Genomic DNA, 19,720 nt, shown 5'->3' with positions numbered 1-19,720 from the left:
AATAATATAATTTTTATAATATTAATTTATTTTAAAAAGGGTTACAGAAAAGTCTATAGTAATTTTATTTTCTTATTAAATTAATAAATTGAGAATGTAAAACTTGGAAGCGACTATTGCTTTGTTTCGTTTTTCCGTACAAATATATGACCTACTTATTTTTCTTCCAATCAAAGGGCTTTGTTGAAATATAGCAGAAAATATTCTGCCATTTTCATTCTCTCTACTGAAAGAAAGCTCCGTTACCGGAGAAGTAGCCATTTTCGACGGCGTTGTTGGTATCAATACAACTTCTGCTTACTTTGCTGTTAGTGGAACGTCCTGTTTTGGTGTACAAGCTATGGTTTGGGGGCTTTTTCCTATTGACCCACTTCCAGGTTCTACAAAACCTACCTTCTCTCTACTTGTTCTCTATTTCCTTATTAAGCACTCGAAGGGTGTCACCTAGTGATCAGTGAAGTAGGAGGAGAGGCATCATGTCTTAGGTTCAATATCTCAGTGGAGGCAAAAATTGAATCGCTAACTTTAGTGAACCTCCAAATTGCACCTAAGGTTTTGGCAAACAAGTTTTGATAATTTTATTTCTAACTGTCTAAGTGGCAGAGTGGGAGGTAGTAGGAACCTAGTAGATTATTTTTAGAGGTAAGTGCAAGTTGGTCTGAGCGCGCACAGCCATTTTAAAAAGACCAATTCATTCACACAGGATGTGACTGAATAAAGCAGGATGGATATATAGCATCAATGTAGCCAGACCAGATTGGTTGGGCTTTGAGGCGTGATTGGGTTTGATTGAGCTCTTATGTTTCATGAATTGTTTTAGTCATAATTATAACACAACATTTCATGTATGAGCTAGTTGTACTGATGTTGAAAGTTGACACAAGTCGTTCATGGCTATCGTTTGTCACATTTTGTCATTGACTTTCGTTGGTTTGATTTTAGGCTAGAATTTTGACTGGTTTATCATCTTATTAACTTTGGTATTGTCGTTGCACTAATACACTGCTTCTTGTTTATGTGACAGGTGAAGATAATTACTATTTCTTCAATAAAGGTACATATAAAGTGGGTCGAAAAGGTAATCATTCTCAACTATGCACTCTTGTAAAATTTTCTTAATGTGTTTTCCAATCCCTTTACAAGGCGTTACTTCCGAGTTTCTACTCTTAGCTTGGTTACTCTAGGCTGCTGTCACTGCTTCTTTTCTGAGTGCCCTTGTTGATGAGATGATTTAGGTGTCACACTTTCTGATAGTCCAAGTCATGGGTCATGACAATAGCATTTATCACGCCAATAATTGGTTTGTCATGGTTCGTTGTAATTAGGCCTGATACTTACTTTGCCCTAAGTCCCTAACTTGTAATGAAAGGAATTTCAGGACGTACTCCATCTTCATGGGCTTTTTACTTGCCAAAATTTCCCCAACCATGTCTAATACACACTACGTTTGCTCAGTTGGCTTGCATATTATTTTACCAACAAATGAAGTGCGTGAACTCGAGCATTTTTATATCAGATGCATTATTTAAGTGACACATATCAAAATTCTGTTAGTAATTGTTTTATTTTAAGTTGGGTTATCTTCTTCCTTATTTAGACCAACATTAATTCTGCCATAGCTGCTCCAACCCAATCTCTTCATCACCTAGTCCAATATTATGTAAAAGTCATCACTTTCTCTTGGAAAACAATTCATAGATACACAAGACATCTTAGTTTCCAGAGATCAAGAAATAACACTGGCATGCTGGAAATTCTGAATAAGAGCAAAGCCTGGCACTTCCCAGTTTTCACCTCCCATGGTCTCCAGATAGTGGAACAAGTTGGGTTAAACCTTCCCCAAATATGCCTCCCGTCATAATTGTTGGCACTCACAGGGAATGGTTGAGAAGTAATTACTGGCTTATGATTCAACCTCTACCGCAACGCTACTGCTTAACTCTCACATTTTGTCAAATTATCTAGCTTTTGTTGTTTTAAGTTGACACTTCTGTTGTGTATGATCTCCTCCTATCTGACATATTTGCTGGGAAGACAAAAGACAAAATGTGGGGGTGGTCTTCAGCCCTGTAGATGAAGATAGGGAGTGAAGAATATGAGGCTGTAATTATAATTGGATAGTGTTATTCTTTCTTTAGTTAATGTTATGCGTAGCAAACTTATTGGTGCATGATATATGCTTGTCTGGAGAAAGTGATCAAACACCATGTTTATTATTATTATTGTTATTATGTTTATATATATTTTTTGGTTATAAAAAATAGACACAGTTGTGGAAAGTTCTGATGTGCAAAAGGTTGTCCGTGAAAGAGAGGGGCGTGTCAAAGGGGTTCTGTTACAAATTTGTAGGGGAAAGTATGTGTTAAGCCTAATACCACGCATTAAAAGAAGATGGAAGCATTTGATACCCACCATGCCCAAGTACTAATTATCGTAATATTTTAGTAATATAATGATACGAAGAACGTGAACAAAAAGAAGTGGCAGATAGTCTATTGAGCAGTGAATCGAAAGAGGTTGCCTGGAATTAATTCTGCAAAGCTTTGCTACTAATATCTGAAACAACGCCTTCCTTTCTGGATTTTCCAAGAGCCTCTAAATTAAATGTTATTCATTTTCCCTTTACTTGGGACTAGGAGACACATGTTCTCTGGACAATGCATTAGATGGACTATTGCATAGAGATTCATTGAAAAAGAAACTCTCTCTCCTTCGTAGGACATCTTTTATTCGAGAGAAGCTGTTTTCCATCAGGCCAAGCCTCTCGAATGTCTTAACTGAGTCTTTCCCCTTTTTCCTGTGATATGCCTTTTACTGATTGGTTCATGAGGTCTGCTTCTGTCTGTAAGCTTTTTAGCATGTTAATATCCTCTTTATCTATGGTATTTTACCATTGCAATTTGTAGTCTATTTTCATCTGTGGTGCGGAATTGAGAGACATTATTGCACCGTAACTTCCGTCACTTGAAAGTGCATATTTTCCAAATAGTACTCTGAAGGTGTTATGATTGAAAAGTAATTAACCTGTACTCCCTTAAACATATTCTTTCACAGGATGTGATGTCATTGTCAACAAGGATAAAGGAGTTTCTAGGATTCATGCAGAGATTTTAATAGATGAGATGGTTTCGTTGGGTCATTCATTGAAGAAACCGTCAAATATTTTGTCTAAAGTACGTATAAAAGACTGCTCAAAGTATGGTACATTCCTCAACAGGAATCTGGATTCGATGGAGAAAGTTCATGAGTTTCCAAATAAAGAAACAATGCTTAAGGATGGAGATCTAGTTTCATTTGGAACTGGTAATGCAACTTACAGGTGATTGAAGTTACATATTGTAGCTCTTACCTCTTGTTAGTGGACCACCAATGGCGCTGGACAGCATATTGATGTATGTTATTATATGTCAAACAGATTCTCTTACGAGTCCTTCATATTTTTCATTTGCTCCCCAAAGAATTCAAAGACAAATCAACTTATTACAAAGAAGGTGTCATCAATAGGTGAGCAATCATTTATGCTATGTACATAAGTACCTGATATGGTTTATGCACTTTTGTGTTTCACGCTGCTTAAAGTATTACCTTTGTGATCTGTCTAATTCTTGAAATGCCTTTGTTTGGTTTTTTTCCTTTGCTAATTTTAAACCATTGTTTCCTATGATTTGGAAAAAATGATTCAAGGAATGATTACAGTTTAGAAACCAAAATAATAATAAAGACTTGATGCGAGTCATATTAGTCTTCGGTGCACAACTTGTGGTTAGGTGACAGAAATACAACACATTTCTTTATACCTATTTTCCATTGGTGCTGTGGTCAAAAGGACCATGAACTGCAAGAGAATGTCAACATATGCTCCCAAAGAGACCAGTTCTACTACTTGTTTTACTGTAGTTACATTGAAAGAATAAATACCTATATATTATTGAAAAGAATAAGTACCTATATTATTTGTGCTTACAAACACAGAAAGTATCTTGAATGCTTTTAGGATGCCGTGATCAGAGTAGTCTAAAGTTCCCAAAGTACCAAGGAACTTGCGATAGAGGGAATATCTAGATTATATTAGAATTTCAAAACTCACAGTGACAATTCTTCTGCTATATGCATATATATGCTTATAGGATTTATACACATATATCCTAATGGTATCAATCACCTTGCAGGGGCCAGTATAACTAAGAAGTGGAGTTTGGATTGCTCACATGTGCTTGTAGATGATTCCTTTCCACTGAATAAGGATCTGATTGATGCTATTGTCGCTAGAAAACCCTTGATTCAATATAGTTGGGTTGAGGTACTCTTTGTATAAATCACCTAAGATGTTTGTGAGAATACTCTGCTACAAACATGTCGATTTGCATTTTGAGTTGCTGATATCTAGATACGCAAAAATTTAGTTGAAAGATGTCATACTGTAACCAAATGTAAATGCATGTTAATCCTTATGTTAGATTTACCAATGTGAGGAAGATGATGTGACGGTTTCATGATTGTGCAGTGCCTACCTTGTATTATGTCGGATGTCTGTCCTTTCCCTTCGTTACTCTGAAGGTTGGAGATGATTATTCAATCTTCCAAAGGGCTCCAAACATAAATGTGCAGATATGATTTTGAACGAACTTCATAATTTGAGCGATGTAATCAATGGTAGCATTGTGTTTTTATTTGTATGATGTTCAATAACATCAGATAATCCTCTGCTCCTTTGCTTCAGGAAAAAAATTGGTTTAGTATTGAGTCTTGCTATGATGACTACTTTTGCTATTCTCTTAGAAAGGAGGAAATCAAGAAGAAACACAATTGTGGTCTGAAACACTATCTCTTTTCATTGTGTTAAGCCAAAGACTTTGAAGGACTTAAGAATTGCCGTTCGTAGCTTGCGTTTTGCAATGCTTTAGCTTACAGTTTCAGCTTTCTGGTACAGCATAAAAAGCGTACATGGTAGAAATGTTTTCCTGGATTTATCACTCCCTATCCCTTGAAAGGTACTTATGTCAAGAAGTTCAAGTGTGGTCTGAAATATTATCTTTTTGTGTTGAGAAAGGCTCTTATAGTTTATCTTTCTGCGTGATATGGATTATGCATTATATGGGTTATCAAGAAGAGAAGCCAAATATTCTTTGAAGGAATCAGGAATTCCCGATGTAGTTTGAAACACTTTAGTTTATAGTTCAGCTTTCTGGTACACCTTAAAAAGTGTGCATGATATAAATGTTTTTGCTTATTTGTGGCTCCTTACTCTTTTAAAAAAGACCTACATCTTTGTACCTTTTGTAATTGTGAGCTCATAACTTCCGTTTCCGAGTTTTTGAAATGGATACTGATACTCTTTACTCATTCAGAAAGAAGAAAAGTGAACTTAGCCCTTAGCTCTTCATTTCATATTATCAAGCTCTTACAATATCCAACCATGAAGAAATTATTTTCTATATTCAAACTTGAGATCTGATATCATTTGTAATTGTTTGACTATGAATTTCAGCTAATTGCAGAAAAAAATATTTGCACCGATATTCCAAGCTGCAGTTCGTAAGTACTGTATTAAGATTAATCATATTATGCTTTGATGGTCTGAAATGGCATGTACAACATTCTCTTTTTATGCTTACAAAATAAGCTGTGCTGTGTTATCCAGTCATGCACCAAACTTGATGCTGGAAGGAGTGTCCGTGAAAGTGGTGGATCCTCAGTCGCGGGAGTGTTGTTTGAAAGGATATACTTTTTTGCTGGAACCAGAAAACAAGGTGATCACCTCCTTAGTTCTTCCAGTATTCCAGTTTCTTTCTTCTGGCTTCAGTTCAGAGTCGTCTATAGCTTATCTAGATTTTTATGTGATTAATTATGCATAATAAACTTAACTAGTTATCCCATTAGTTCAGTTGACAGTCATAAGTAATGCTGTAAACTTTTGATTTCTTTGCCTTTATTCATCTTCTCTGCAAACTTTTGATCATCTTGCAAGACATGCAAGATGGCTTGATTGCAAGATGACTAAGATCATTTTCCCCTTTTCCTTGCAGTATAAATTTGAGGGAAGGTTGCAGTCCTTACTGGAAGTTGGGGGTGCCGATATTTCTTCTGCTGAAATGGTCTGTCCTGATGGCCTGTTACTGTTGCCTGCTCCTCCTTCCCCTCTTTCCTTGGTCTTCGTCTCTGCATATTCAACATAGCTCAGCCCTTAAGATTGAACTAATTTGGTAACTCCTAGGATATTTGGAAAAAGGTAGATGGCACAGCCTCTCAAATGATGTATTTCTTAATGGATAGAGGTAAATCGGTAAACATTCTGAAGATGTAAACCCTGAACCCTGAACCCTTGAACTGTCACTCACTTAAGTGCATCTTTGTTGTCCTTGGTATCCTTGTTGTCCTTTTCCCTTTTCTTATAGGACTTTTAAATGGTGATCTTGGTCCCGGAGATTGCTAATATGGGAATGGCTAGATTGGATTCATACAACTCAAGTATACTGGATGAGTCTTGTTTGAGTTAAATCATACCTTTAAATTTCCATTTTTGTGTTTGATGCCAAATTAATTCTCTTTTCCCCTTTTCGTGCGGTGGGGTTTCCATGGGGTTTGTTGTTGTTGTTGTTGTTGGGGTTTCCATGGGGTGCTCATGGTTTTGCATGCAAGGTAGACATTGTTGAACCACTGAAGATTGCATAAGTATTAATATTTAAACTTACTGGCTCGTTTCATCTGATTTTAGGTCTCAGAGAAAAATGGAAATGACCGTGTGGTATGTGTAGTTCCAGCAGGATCATGCAGCTCTAAGTGTTTTTCTAACCATAGTTCCTTGCCTTGGGTGAGTGAGATAGATCTGGTTTCTGCGGTTCTATCTGGATATCTGGATCCTTCTCGTATCACATCGCCACCGGGTGAGTGAAGTGTGAGTTTAGGATTTATGTCTTTCCTTTGTAGTTTGCACTTACATGTCAATCAGCTTTTTATGTACATAAATTTCTATTTTCTCCATTCCTGTCTTTCTTTGCTCACTCATGTTCTCTTGTCTCCTTCCAACCATTCTCCCCTTAATTTTTTGTTTGAAACTTTGACCAGCAGATTCAGACTGCAAAACATGATATGTACTGAATTTACAAATTACATGCTAGATATTGACCACTAACTTGCAGAGGATCGCCATTTTGAAGCTCGTTAAACAAATTATGAATCATCGATTAGTTTGGCCTGTAGTAAATCAAACTTCATGATTATTTGAGATGGTCAAGGATCAGGTCCTTTTGTCACTGTGCCTACTGTTGTGCAAAAGCAAATGAAAATTTCTGGTTAGACTAGCCAGGAAGTTTAAGAGTGTGGCTTTAGATTGGTTGATAAAATGGGACTTCTCATAAAATCTTCTGCCACCTTGTTTTATGCTGGTTGAGTAGATTTTTGACTAGGTTAGATTTAGTGTGACTTACTGATTTCCTTTAATTAGGTAGAAACTCACTACTCATGAGCATTGTAATTGGTCACTGATCTTGCTGCTGGTAATGTCTTGGACGTAATAAACAGAAAGGCAACAGTTTTCTTGTCACAATAAGATTTTTTAATAATTTACAATTTGCAAAATCCCTGCTTTAAAGTCATTTGCTCAAAATGGATTCAAGTTCCTTACACAAATAAAATTGATTGTAGAATGAAAGTGTGAGATGTTTTTAATGAGTGGATACTGGATAACTTGTTTTACTTTTCTGACTTCAAGAAGTACATGAGCAGAATTCATTTTTTTTGAAGAAGTAGGATATTCATAAAAGGCAGAATTCCTCTTGTGCAAATAATAATAGAAGATGCAAAAAGGTTGCAAAAGAAGTGAGAAATTTATTGGTGTCTTTATCAGGGCATTTTGGTTCAACCAGTACTTGATAAGATGTACATTGTTCTCTGCCACTTTAATCTCATGTTCTTAACTAAATTATTGTCCTCTGCAGTTCTCGTTACGTCTTCTTGCTCCACAGATGAGACAGTGGTTGCAGACTCAGATGCAGAAACAGAAAGTGCAAAGTCAGATAACATTGCTGCTGCTTTCTGTTCAATAGAATCTTCAGACCATGACAGCAAGGGAAGAACTTCTACACACAAATTAGAATCTGTTGAATATTCTAACGATGATAAGTGTTCTGTTCAAATAGTTATACCTAGGGATAAGGTATCCATGAGGGACACGTCTCCCAGTTCAACAAAGCCTGCTAAACATGATGGAGGTCACATACAACATGATGATGCTACCATCCATGAACCTGAAGGTGGTTACATCAGGCGCCTAGATGTCAAAAGTGATAATACAGTGGCAAAAGAAGATAGCACTGATGGGCAGGAAAGTGGGAAGTCGGACATCGTATATAGCCAAGATTTGATTGTTAAAGATTCCATCATGTCATTACCAGTCTCTTCAACAAATGGTGGAGCTAAAAATTTTAAGTGCTTCCGTAAGGTTTGTATCTATTGTGATGTCTTATATGAAATATATTCATACCAGAGAACGAAAAATTCCCTCTTCACTTTCTTCTTGAACATGCTATTCCTCTATTGCTGAAATGTCGGACTTCAACAGCATCAGAGTTCGGATAGCAATTTCAGCTTGATCTTGTCTTAATCTATCTAAATTGACGCTGGAAAGTCTAATATTTTCTATGATGACGATCCATGTGTCTGTTTAGCTTGTCTAATATGCAGGCTGTCCGGTAAAATCTTAGGTTTGATTTGAATGCAAGTCCAGGAAGCATAACAATTTGTAGGAATAATATTGCTTAGTGAAGGTCCTTGTTATAAAAATTGCTTTCTCAAGTTCTCGCGGCTTTATTGCCTCTGTAAAGTACATCAAGTTTTGTCCATGAATTGCAATTCTAATGATGCATCTTCACTTTAGGTTTGGTACCTCTTCTTCTTTGGTCAGTGGATTTGATTTTATTATGCTATAATCTAGATGCCAACTTCTGCTGTTCTTTTAACCTAATTTTGTAGGCAAATGCTCCATCCCAGAATAGCTTTGCAATCTTCATACCGTTCTCCAAGCATCCATATCAGTAAGCAGCTTAGTTTGTCTATGGTTATTTATAGTCTTAATGACTATCATATTCCTTCGATATTGATCTGTGATCATGATGGCAGAGAATCTGATTTTAAGGATGAGAACGTTGCTGAATCTATTAAAGAAGAGAAAAAAAGAAAACAGATGGAAGCTATTGCCGAGGACCTGTTTAACAGTGAAAAGGTCGGTATGTGTCTTGTATTATATTACTGTAGCTAAAATCACAACAAAGACATTTCTCAAGCCAGGCTTCTATCACAGGGAAGAAAACGTGGTGTAGCTGGTGCCCTGCATGGGTTGTTTGCTCGTAGATAATATGTTCTTTACAGAGCTGTAGAGAACTGCACCTTCTTTTCCTTAGTCTGAAAAGCACATGCAGCTTTGTGCTATGTGGAAGGAGCGAAACGCTAGATGCTTTGAAGATGAAGGGGATTCCATTCAGAAGATCAAAGCGGATTGTTTATTTTTGGTGCAAATAGAACTTTGTTAGTGAAAACTTACTGTTATAGATCTTATTGTATGCATGTATCCCTTTTAAGAACGGAAAGGAATTTTTCTTTTCGTTCTTTTGGGCAGATTGTAAATTATTTTGACAGATACACACTGCCATTTCTCGAAAAGGCTCTGTTCGTACTTAACAAAATCCCAGAATAGGGGTGTTTAGTTGCTCATGTTCATGGCAACTATCATAAGATCGTTGTTATGCATACTTAGCTGATATCTTATGTTTTCTTCAATTTTTGTGCAATTTCGTTCAAAAACACCTATATTCACAAAAATAGCCCAATTAGTCAACTGGTATCACAATCAACACAAGTTAGGTGTATTTACTACTAATTCAAAATGAAATCATGTAAAAATAACCATAAAATAGTGTGGCAAGATGCATAAATACACCTAACATCAACTCCTCTTTTGGGATGAGGGTTTGTCGAAAATAGTCTCTCTATGTTACATAGGTAAGGAGTAGGAGTCTAAGGTTAATTGCGTACATCCTACTCTCTCACTTATTGAATTACACAGATTGTGTTACATGTTGCTGCCGCACTTTTGTGTGATTTGAATTAGTAAAATCAATGTCTTCTAACGTTTAATGCTCTAAGTAAAAGAAAAAAGAAAACTAAAAAGGGTAGACAAGTAACTTATTATTGAAATTGATCAAATTATTTCCGTGTAAATTATCTAGTGGCTGGTAACTTTCTTGTTGTTTTCTCGTTTTGAAAATCAGCAAATTCTGTCAACAATTTTTTTCTTTTTCAAGTTTTCACTTCTTGTTCGATATTCATATTAAAATTCATTAAATTTACATTCACATATTGCAAGACTAATTTTTGAAGTAATTCTTCAAATGTAATTTGTTTTTATTTCAAAAAATCAAACTTGAGATATCTAATTTAAAAAAAAAAAAACAGATACCAATCTATCCACCTCAACCCATGGTAATCAATCAATCAACATGTTGACATACTATTTCCTGCAATTAGGGAAGCAGATTTCTTGGAAATTGTATAACGCACACAGTGCATACTTCACCACTTTTTTTTTTCTTCAATCATTGCCAATAAACAAAGATTTTTTTTTTTTGCTTTTTATTAGAAGAAAAACCAAGCAACTTGTAAGCAGCTTATGCATTTGTTATATAAATTAGGGTATACATCGGTCGGTTTGATTCGATTTTACATAGTATCGGTTCAGATTATCGATTTTCTATTTTTAAATATGCTAAATCAATAATCAAATTAATAAGATATTTTTTTATCGATTTTCGATTTATTAGTTTTTAGTCCTTAACGATTCGATTTTCGGCTTAACTGATAAGAAAATACTTATAAAATAAAAATAGTAGTAACTAACATAAAAAAAATGAATCTTAGTTGCAACCAAAAATCTTACATGATGTATTTTAATTTACAAGAATCTTCAAGTTTGAACCAAACGTTGCTAGGAGAAATTAACAGTTTATATAATTGAAATGATAAGTTTGTTAATTTGTAGAAATTAAAGAGAAATTAAAACAAATATATAATAAGTCACACACACATATATATATAACCCAATAAGAAAAAACCGAACCAATAACCCAATATTTTTTTTATAAAACCATTAACCCAATAACAATAAACTAATAACATTTTTATCGGTTCGATTTATCGGTCGGTTCAAGTTTTGTACACCCCTTGTATAAATATTCGAGTGAGTGGTTATAAATAGTGATATTTTTATCAATTATAATTGAGAAAGGTGAAAGAGATAATGTACAGTATTTCACGTACTCCATCCGTATAAAAAAAAATGATCAATTTTTCTTCTTAATTCATTTAAAAAAAATAACTCATTTCGTTTCTAACAGTACTTTATTTTTAACTTTCCACATGATTAAGAGTATTTTGATATACTTGACATAAGTTTAATCTAAAATCAGAAAATTCAAAAATAAATAAATTATTTTTTGAAACTTCAGGTCAAGTCATTCTTTAAAAATGAGAGGAAGTATAGAGTTCCTAAGTAGAAAATAATGTCATAAATTGGTTAACGCTTAAATTTTTTCACTTCATTTTTTTTTGTTAAAGATAGCTACAGTTTTTAACCAGACAACAATGCCATAGTAATTACAGAATAATCAAGACTATAAATTATTGTATCAAGTATAATGTTATGCTAAATATAGTAGTAAATATTAAAATCTCAAATTCTTTGATTTTTCTTTTTTTTAAAAAAATTTAAGAGTTTTTAAGTTTAATCTTGAGGGATTTTAATGGAACTTAAAATATAGTCTTGATCATCAAATGATTAGAGCACTAGTTTATCGAAAAATTTGTCGTATTTGATCCACGTAGTATCTCTAATTTTTAATTACAAATTCTAGTGTCATTACTAAATTATTAGGACCACTTGTACACGTAAGTACCTTTTTATTGATTATTTAACTTGATTGATCACGCTGTGTCATTATAACATATTTATTTATGACAAATGATTTATTTTTTATTCCCTCATCTTTTTGCAGTATCTAAGTGGAAGAAAATAGACTAGCCACTATCATCTATATATATTTAGTTATCCATATTAGAGTTTAATTAAATTAAATTTATACATTGCAGAGCTGTTTTATAAAGACAACACTTTTAATGAGATTCTCTTTATTCTCAAAGAAATCAAATCTAACATCTCTAATTAAAAAAAATAAAAAAATCAAATTATTCACTACCATCCATATTACTATAATTGATTGATATATATAATATTTACAGAAAGGCAACAAATCTCTGAGTGTTTTTATATCCACGTCAGTACCCAAACACATTATTCAGTCAAGGAATCCATATTTGACACGTTAAACAGAGTTTGGTTAATCATTGAGAAAAAATTATACTATTGAATTTTATCACACAGATTAAAAAAAATATTAAAAATATAAATTTAACACAACTTTTTATTTTTATCCCAAAAAAAGAAAAAACTGACCTTGTAATAACGTTTTCAAAAGTTAATTAGTTGTCAAATCATAAGGGTAAATTTGAAAAAAAATTCAATGATTCACTTATTTTGAAACACCAATAAATACCTCAATAATACACTTATTCCGAAACGAAGGAAGTATATAATATGCCGTGTTATAGGTTGTTTTATATACATGACGACGAGATAACTAATTTCAAAAAAAAATATTTTTAATTAAAATTTAATTTTTATTTACTTTTTAAATATAAAATTTAAAATATTAAATTAATCAAACTTAATTTAATTTTAAAATTAACACTTCAAATCAAAACATGTCAAGTAAAATCTAACGAAGAAAGTAATATTAAACTTTAATTATATAATCAATTTACACACATAAATTGAAACATTTCACATAGGTAACTTTCTAGACGTAACGTGATGATAATGATCTGAATTAGTAGTTCGTCAGCTCCAGCTCAGCACTTTGACTAAAGTAATTTAAAATATTATAAATCCCCATCTAAATATTCCAGGTGTTCATTTAATGATTGAGCTTGTGGGCCCATCCTGTTTAATCACTTCCTTAAACGAAAGATATTTTGTCTAAATTAAACAATTCAATATTCTAATTAGCTGCCTGCTAAGAAATTTTCCATGCATTTTACTTCATTTAATCATCTTGTTAATCAATTAAATAATTTAAATAACTCAATTCTTAGCTGTCACGTAAAACGTTACTTCTCCCCAGCAAAAAAGAGATAGAATAAATAAGATTCATTCATTCATATTTTAAATTTAAAAAAAGAAAACAATTATTAGAAGAAAATCATCCATTATGACCTCAGAGCATCCACATGATGAAATCTTATTAGCTCTTAAAAAGAAAAAAAAAAAAACATACTTCCTTACGGCTGCTGTGAAATCTTACAGCCAATATAACTTTACCATGTTTACCATTAAGTTGTCGGCAACGCTGTGATGCATGCAAATTTTATTCATTAATAAACTTACATAAAGAGCTACTATTATACATAAATTTACCTTACATTTCTATAACAAACTTGAATCTGTAACCTATCGATACCGTGACAATAATTTTACTAATTACTTTGACGCTTCCCTTTCAATTGTCAAATCAAGTGTACAGAAGTTTCATTAATCGAAGAGTCAGGTTAAAATTGTCATTTTCTAATCAAGTTGGGCGCGGCCGCAAGTTGCAGGGCCGGAAAACCGCGGTCCAACGTGGCTGTCTGATCCACCGTCAATGAACAACCCACATCCCCGGAACACTTGTATTTTTTCTCCCCTTTTTATTGGATAATTGCATTTTAATCCTTAAACTGTTCATAAATTTTACTTTTGATCCTTGTACAATTTAATTAAATATTTGTAGCCTTTTAACCAATTTAAATATATTTTTTTGATCGTTTGTGTAAGAAAAGTGTGATGTTTAGCTTATTTTACAAACAATATTACTCTTAAGTATAGAATAACTAAACAAAGTTAATGTACAAACAATAACATAATAAGTGTAAATTTATAAGAGAATTTTAGTAGCTTAGTTGACTATTTGAACTTTTGCCTTGGTAATGAGAGTTTAATTACCTATCTTGTCGTTCTCTTTTCATTTTTCATTTTCTATCCTTGATTTTTGAAATAAAGGGTTGAAGTAAAATATGTTAAATATATGAAATAGTGAAAGAATCACGTTGAAAACGATGAGAACGATAGCAAAAACAAATAATATTCTGATGAATGAAGCAAAGAAAATACTCCCTCCGTTTCGGAATAAGTGAATTGTTGGAGTATTTATTAGTGTTTTAAAATAAGTGAATCATTGAAAATTTTTTTCTTCAAATTTACCCTTATGATTTGACAACCAATTAACATTTGAAAAGGTATTACAAGGTCAACTTTTTCTTTTTTTGGAGGTAAAAATGAAAAGTTGTGTTAAATTTATGTCTTTAACATTTTTTCTTTAATATGTGTGCTAAAATCCAACAATTCATTTATTATAACATAGAGGGAGTAATAGATAATAGGTCAAACCCATTGATAGTCCCTTAAACTTTTTCTTAAAATTCACTTAGACCCCTAAACTAAGGCTTGTACCTATTAAACCCCTAAACCTCCCAATTTGGTTCCAATTGAGCATTTTTTTTCCTATCAGCAAAAAGATCAAAGTGTGTGTTGCACACACGCGATGATGTGATAAAACGAGCTAATTGAAAGCTGACACGCGGCATTGTAGGTCCAATAATTATTAAAAATTAATTATAATTTTTTTAAAAAAATATATAAAAATGGCATTGAGGAAATTATTAAAAAATAATTCTAAAATTATTTTAAAAATAAAAATAAAAAACTGATTATTTTTAAAAATTTAGAAAAAAATAAAAATGAAATAAATTATTTAAAAAGTTATAAATTTTTTTTAAAAATGAAAATAAAAAATGGCATTGAGGATATAAGAATAAGATAACATAACAGTAAAAGTAACAATATTGATAAGAAAACTAAAGTGCAAAATTTTCATAGGTTTAACACTTAATGATTCATTAAATTGGAAAAATTTCTCAATAAAGGACTAAAAAATGCACATATTAATTAATTAAAAACTACAAATACTTAACCAGAAACCAGAAGAGCCAAAATTAGAACCTATCAATACTCAAAGGACTAAAAATGCTAATATTCCATTGTTCTTTTTTTATCTTAAAGATGATGAAATCAAGAAAGGCTTTAGCCTATGGCAGACCAAAATCACCAATCATGTTCCTTTCTATTTCTGGACATCCTCCTACCACTATAAATAGCCTCTTCATCCAACGCCCAAACCCAATAATCCCATTTCCCCTCTCTTCTCCGAGAACTCATCTTTCTTATTCATTCATCAAACCCATTAATTCATTTCCATTCTCTGTTTCATCAAAGGCCCCCACTTCTATTGTTCTTGCTCACAAAGTAAGTCTTTTCTGCTTTTCCATGGTTGTAGTTTTTGGGATTTGATTAAATTTGAATTTATGAAAATAATATATCAGGGATAAAGCTTTTCTTAATAAAAGAGCTTGAAAGTACTTATCACTCAATCACAATTTATTCCTTATTTGTTGAGGAATATGATATCCTAGAAAGCTGATTTATTTGATTTTGTTCATTAAAAGACTAATCTTTTGATTAAATTTGAATTTATGAAAATACTATATCAGGGATAAAGCTTTTCTTAATGAAAGAGCTTGAAGTACTTATCACTCAAATCACAATTGTTATTTAATCCTTCAAGAAAGCTGATTTATTTAATGTTGTGCATCAAACGACTAATCTTTTGAATAAATTTCAATATATTCTCACTTTTAGCTTATTGAGGTCTTTGTAAACAGTTTTTCTACCTCCGGAAAGTAGCAGTAAGGTCTGCGTACATGCTATCCTATCCTCCCCAGGCGCCACTTGTGAGACTTGCCTTGATGTGTTTTTGTTGTTGATAAAGATTGTAAAATTTTTTTTGGGTGGTTTCAGGGAAGTGAACTAGAATTTGAGAAAGGAGTTGAGGAGGAAGAAGAAGCAGCCATGACAATCACTTCGGGGATAAGGATTTCCGAGAGGAAACTGGTTGTGAAAGACAGAACAATATTAACAAATGTACCTGACAACGTAATCACCACTTCCGGACCTGGAGCAGCATCAGGTCCATTGGAGGGTGTATTTCTTGGTGCTGAATTTGATCAAGACAACAGCCGGCATGTCGTGCCGCTCGGGAAATTACAAGATGTCCGGTTCTTGTCTTGTTTCAGGTTCAAACTATGGTGGATGGCTCAGAAAATGGGTGATAAAGGAAGTGAAATTCCAATGGAAACTCAATTTCTCCTTGTCGAAACCAAAGATGGATCTCACCTCCAATCCAGTAACAACAAAAACAACTACGATGACAACAACAACGATGTTCTTTATGTCGTTTTCCTTCCTTTAATCGAAGGTTCATTCAGAGCAGTTCTTCAGGGGAATCCTGAAGACGAGCTCGAATTGTGCTTGGAAAGTGGCGATAAGGACACTGTCAGCTCGTTATTTAATCAAGCAGTTTATATGCATGCTGGCAGTGATCCGTTTGTCGTCATCACAGAGGCTATAAGGGCAGTGAAGTTGCATCTCAAGACTTTCAGGCAACGCCATGAGAAGAAACTCCCCGGAATTGTTGATTACTTCGGGTGGTGTACTTGGGATGCTTTTTACCAAGAAGTGACTCAAGAAGGCGTTGAAGATGGCCTTGAAAGTCTTACTGCCGGTGGTATACCGCCGAAATTCATCATCATTGATGATGGCTGGCAGTCAGTGGGTGGTGATCCGGAAGTTGAGAAACCGTTAATGAGACTTACAGGAATCAAAGAAAACGAGAAATTTCAGAAGAAGGAAGATCCAACAGTAGGGATCAAAAACATTGTGAATATAGCTAAGGAGAAATACGGGTTGAACTATGTATATGTATGGCACGCGATAACGGGTTATTGGGGTGGGGTACGACCTGGAGTGAAGGGGATGGAGGAATACGATTCGGTTGTGAAGTATCCGGATATTACAAAAGGGGTGATGGAGAATGAACCGGGTTGGAAAACGGATCCGATTGCTGTTCAGGGTTTGGGTTTGGTTAACCCGAAAAGTGCTTATAAGTTCTATAATGAAATGCATAGTTATTTGGCATCAGCTGGAGTGGATGGATTGAAGGTGGATGTACAGTGTATATTAGAGACCTTAGGGGATGGTTTAGGGGGTCGGGTTGAGCTCACAAAACAGTATCATCAAGCTCTTGATGCTTCCGTTGCTCGGAATTTCCCCGATAATGGTTGCATTGCTTGCATGAGCCACAATACTGACGCGCTTTACTGGTATGTTCACTTCCTATTTTGGTTAAATATTTATCTCAAGTATCTTTCATCTTTTTGATGATGAACTTCCAACTCTTTATAGCTGAAATTTAGTTCTAAGTGATTGATTAGATGTTATGTGTTCTTTTTCTTTTTCATAAGAATGATCATTCTTTGATTACTAGTATACAAACTAATGTGAAGTGTAAAACACATAGTATTATATTCATGTTACTGCTGGTTGGCCTGATATGCCAAATGAAAAATACTTCAGATGCCATGGTTTCCTCCAAAAAGTTGCTGGAATTGCTAATACTATTTTTTTTTTTTTAGGGCAAGTTGACAATATCAATCATTTAAATGAGTAATGTGATAGTAGAGTCGAGAACTTTATACTATTAGCATTTATGAGCTACTGTACATATTTATAACTTGTTTAACAACAACATACCCAGTATAGTCCCACAAAGTGGGGTCTGCAGAGGGTAGAGTGTAAGCAGAACTTACCCCACCTCAGAGGTGTCTTGACAACTTGTTTAATATTATAATTTTGAACCATACTAAATATCTTCTTGTGTTTGTCATTTCAATAAAACAGCTCAAAGCAGACAGCAGTTGTAAGAGCATCGGATGATTTTTTTCCAAGAGATCCAGCTTCACACACCATTCACATTGCTTGTGTAGCATACAACAGTGTGTTCCTTGGAGAAATTATGCAGCCCGATTGGGACATGTTTCAGTCGCTTCATCCCGCTGCCGAGTATCATGGCTCAGCCAGGGCGTTGAGTGGTGGTCCTGTCTATGTTAGGTAAGAAATTTGTATCTACCGATTATTTTTATGAATCCTTGTTTTGTAATGACAAGTTATTATGTTATGATTCACGACAAGTTGCTAATATTTGCTGTGTTCTTAATGACAGTGATGCACCTGGCAAACACAACTTTGATGTCCTAAGGAAGCTTGTTCTTCCAGATGGTTCAATTCTTCGTGCTCGTTTGCCTGGTCGACCTACAAAGGACTCCCTTTTCACTGATCCATCTCGTGATGGTGTAAGGTGTGTTTTTCATTTTCACCATTAGTGCTATTTATTGAATGTTAAAACATAAGTAGTCCTTAATTTTGAAACTTTTGAGCTAGAAGATTGGTTTGTCAGAGTGGGGAAGTACAGATACTGAAGATAGCGTCTTTTATTCACAAAAATGTGCAGTTTATCTCCTCTTTCCCTTCTTTTTTTTCACAACTATGGTAATTCTGGCTTGAAATGGGAAGTAAACTATTTTGGTAATTTGATTGCAAATGGTGAGATTTGTGTGTAACTAATGTAATGATGTTTCAGCCTTTTGAAGATATGGAACATGAACAAATACACTGGTGTGCTTGGAGTATACAACTGCCAAGGTGCAGCATGGAGCTCGGTTGAGAGGAAGACTACATTTCACAAGACCAACACAGACGCGATAACAGACTATATCAGGGGCCGTGATGTCCATTTCATATCTGAAGCTGCCTTGGATCCCAAATGGAGTGGAGACTGTGTTCTTTACTCTCACGGAAGTGCCGAGCTTGTTGTTCTCCCTTGCAATGCAGCAATGCCTGTTTCTTTTAAGATCCTTGAGCACGAGACATACACTGTCACACCTATTAAGGTCTTGGCACCTGGCTTCAGCTTTGCACCATTGGGGCTCATTGACATGTACAATGCCGGCGGGGCAATTGAGGGACTAAAATACGACGTGAAGGCAGGCGCAGAATTGTCTGAACTTGACAATGGATATCAAGGCGAAGGAAATCTTGTGGCGGAAGATAGAATCGAGAACTTGAGCACTGAAGCAGTTGCAGTTGTGTCAATGGAAGTAAAGGGGTGTGGTCGGTTTGGTGTTTACTCATCCGTCAAACCGAGGAAGTGCAGTGTGGGTGGAGATATGGTAGAGTTTGCCTATGACTCAGACTCTGGTTTGTTGACTTTGAATCTTGATGCTATGCCTCCAGCAGATCAGAAAGTCCATATCATTGAAGTTGAAGTATAGATCCAAGGAAGGAAGACATTGTTTGGCAAGATATTAAGAGGCATTATTTGGGGACTTAAAAGTGGGATAGGACTTGAGACTTATGGCAACTTACCTTACTAGATTATGATCCCTATTATGTGTCCCCTCTGATTTGTATCACCATTGAATAGTTAGCTCCATTTGCCTTTCATGGAAGGGAAGCGTGGCAGAAGCTGATGACTGATGGCACTTCGATAACAGTTCGTCTGTAGTCCAGCGGCTTTTTAGATTTATCTATGTAGTAGTAGGAAAATAAAAATCTTTGTAGTTCTATGCGGTGATGTCCATTTCTAATGGAATATCCTTCAATAATATGATGATTGTGTTTTGGTAA

The 19,720-nt window shown here is 34.4% G+C and overlaps 2 protein-coding genes across 2 annotated transcripts; both read left to right on the top strand.

Moving 5' to 3' along the window:
- The first annotated feature begins 110 nt into the window (after window positions 1–110).
- On the top strand, window positions 111–9,746 carry LOC107859670 (nijmegen breakage syndrome 1 protein). Its single transcript, XM_016704750.2, has 13 exons — window positions 111–377; window positions 1,025–1,078; window positions 3,055–3,319; window positions 3,416–3,504; window positions 4,170–4,300; window positions 5,489–5,535; window positions 5,642–5,750; window positions 6,027–6,095; window positions 6,716–6,884; window positions 7,938–8,440; window positions 8,971–9,032; window positions 9,118–9,220; window positions 9,299–9,746. Exons 1-13 carry the CDS (start codon window positions 341–343, stop codon window positions 9,350–9,352), a joined length of 1,692 nt encoding a protein of 563 aa, XP_016560236.2. The 5' UTR covers window positions 111–340; the 3' UTR covers window positions 9,353–9,746.
- A 5,378-nt stretch (window positions 9,747–15,124) lies between these two features.
- Window positions 15,125–19,720, top strand: LOC107859669 (probable galactinol--sucrose galactosyltransferase 6). Its single transcript, XM_016704749.2, has 5 exons — window positions 15,125–15,445; window positions 15,998–17,358; window positions 17,936–18,145; window positions 18,258–18,392; window positions 18,675–19,720. The coding sequence occupies exons 1-5, from the start codon at window positions 15,167–15,169 to the stop codon at window positions 19,363–19,365; spliced, it is 2,676 nt and encodes an 891-aa protein (XP_016560235.2). The 5' UTR covers window positions 15,125–15,166; the 3' UTR covers window positions 19,366–19,720.

Source organism: Capsicum annuum, chromosome 2 (assembly GCF_002878395.1).
Source record: "Capsicum annuum cultivar UCD-10X-F1 chromosome 2, UCD10Xv1.1, whole genome shotgun sequence".
Lineage (NCBI taxonomy): Eukaryota > Viridiplantae > Streptophyta > Magnoliopsida > Solanales > Solanaceae > Capsicum > Capsicum annuum.
The sequence above is the reverse complement of the archived record's forward strand: the minus strand, read 5'-3'. Positions and strand labels throughout refer to the sequence as shown.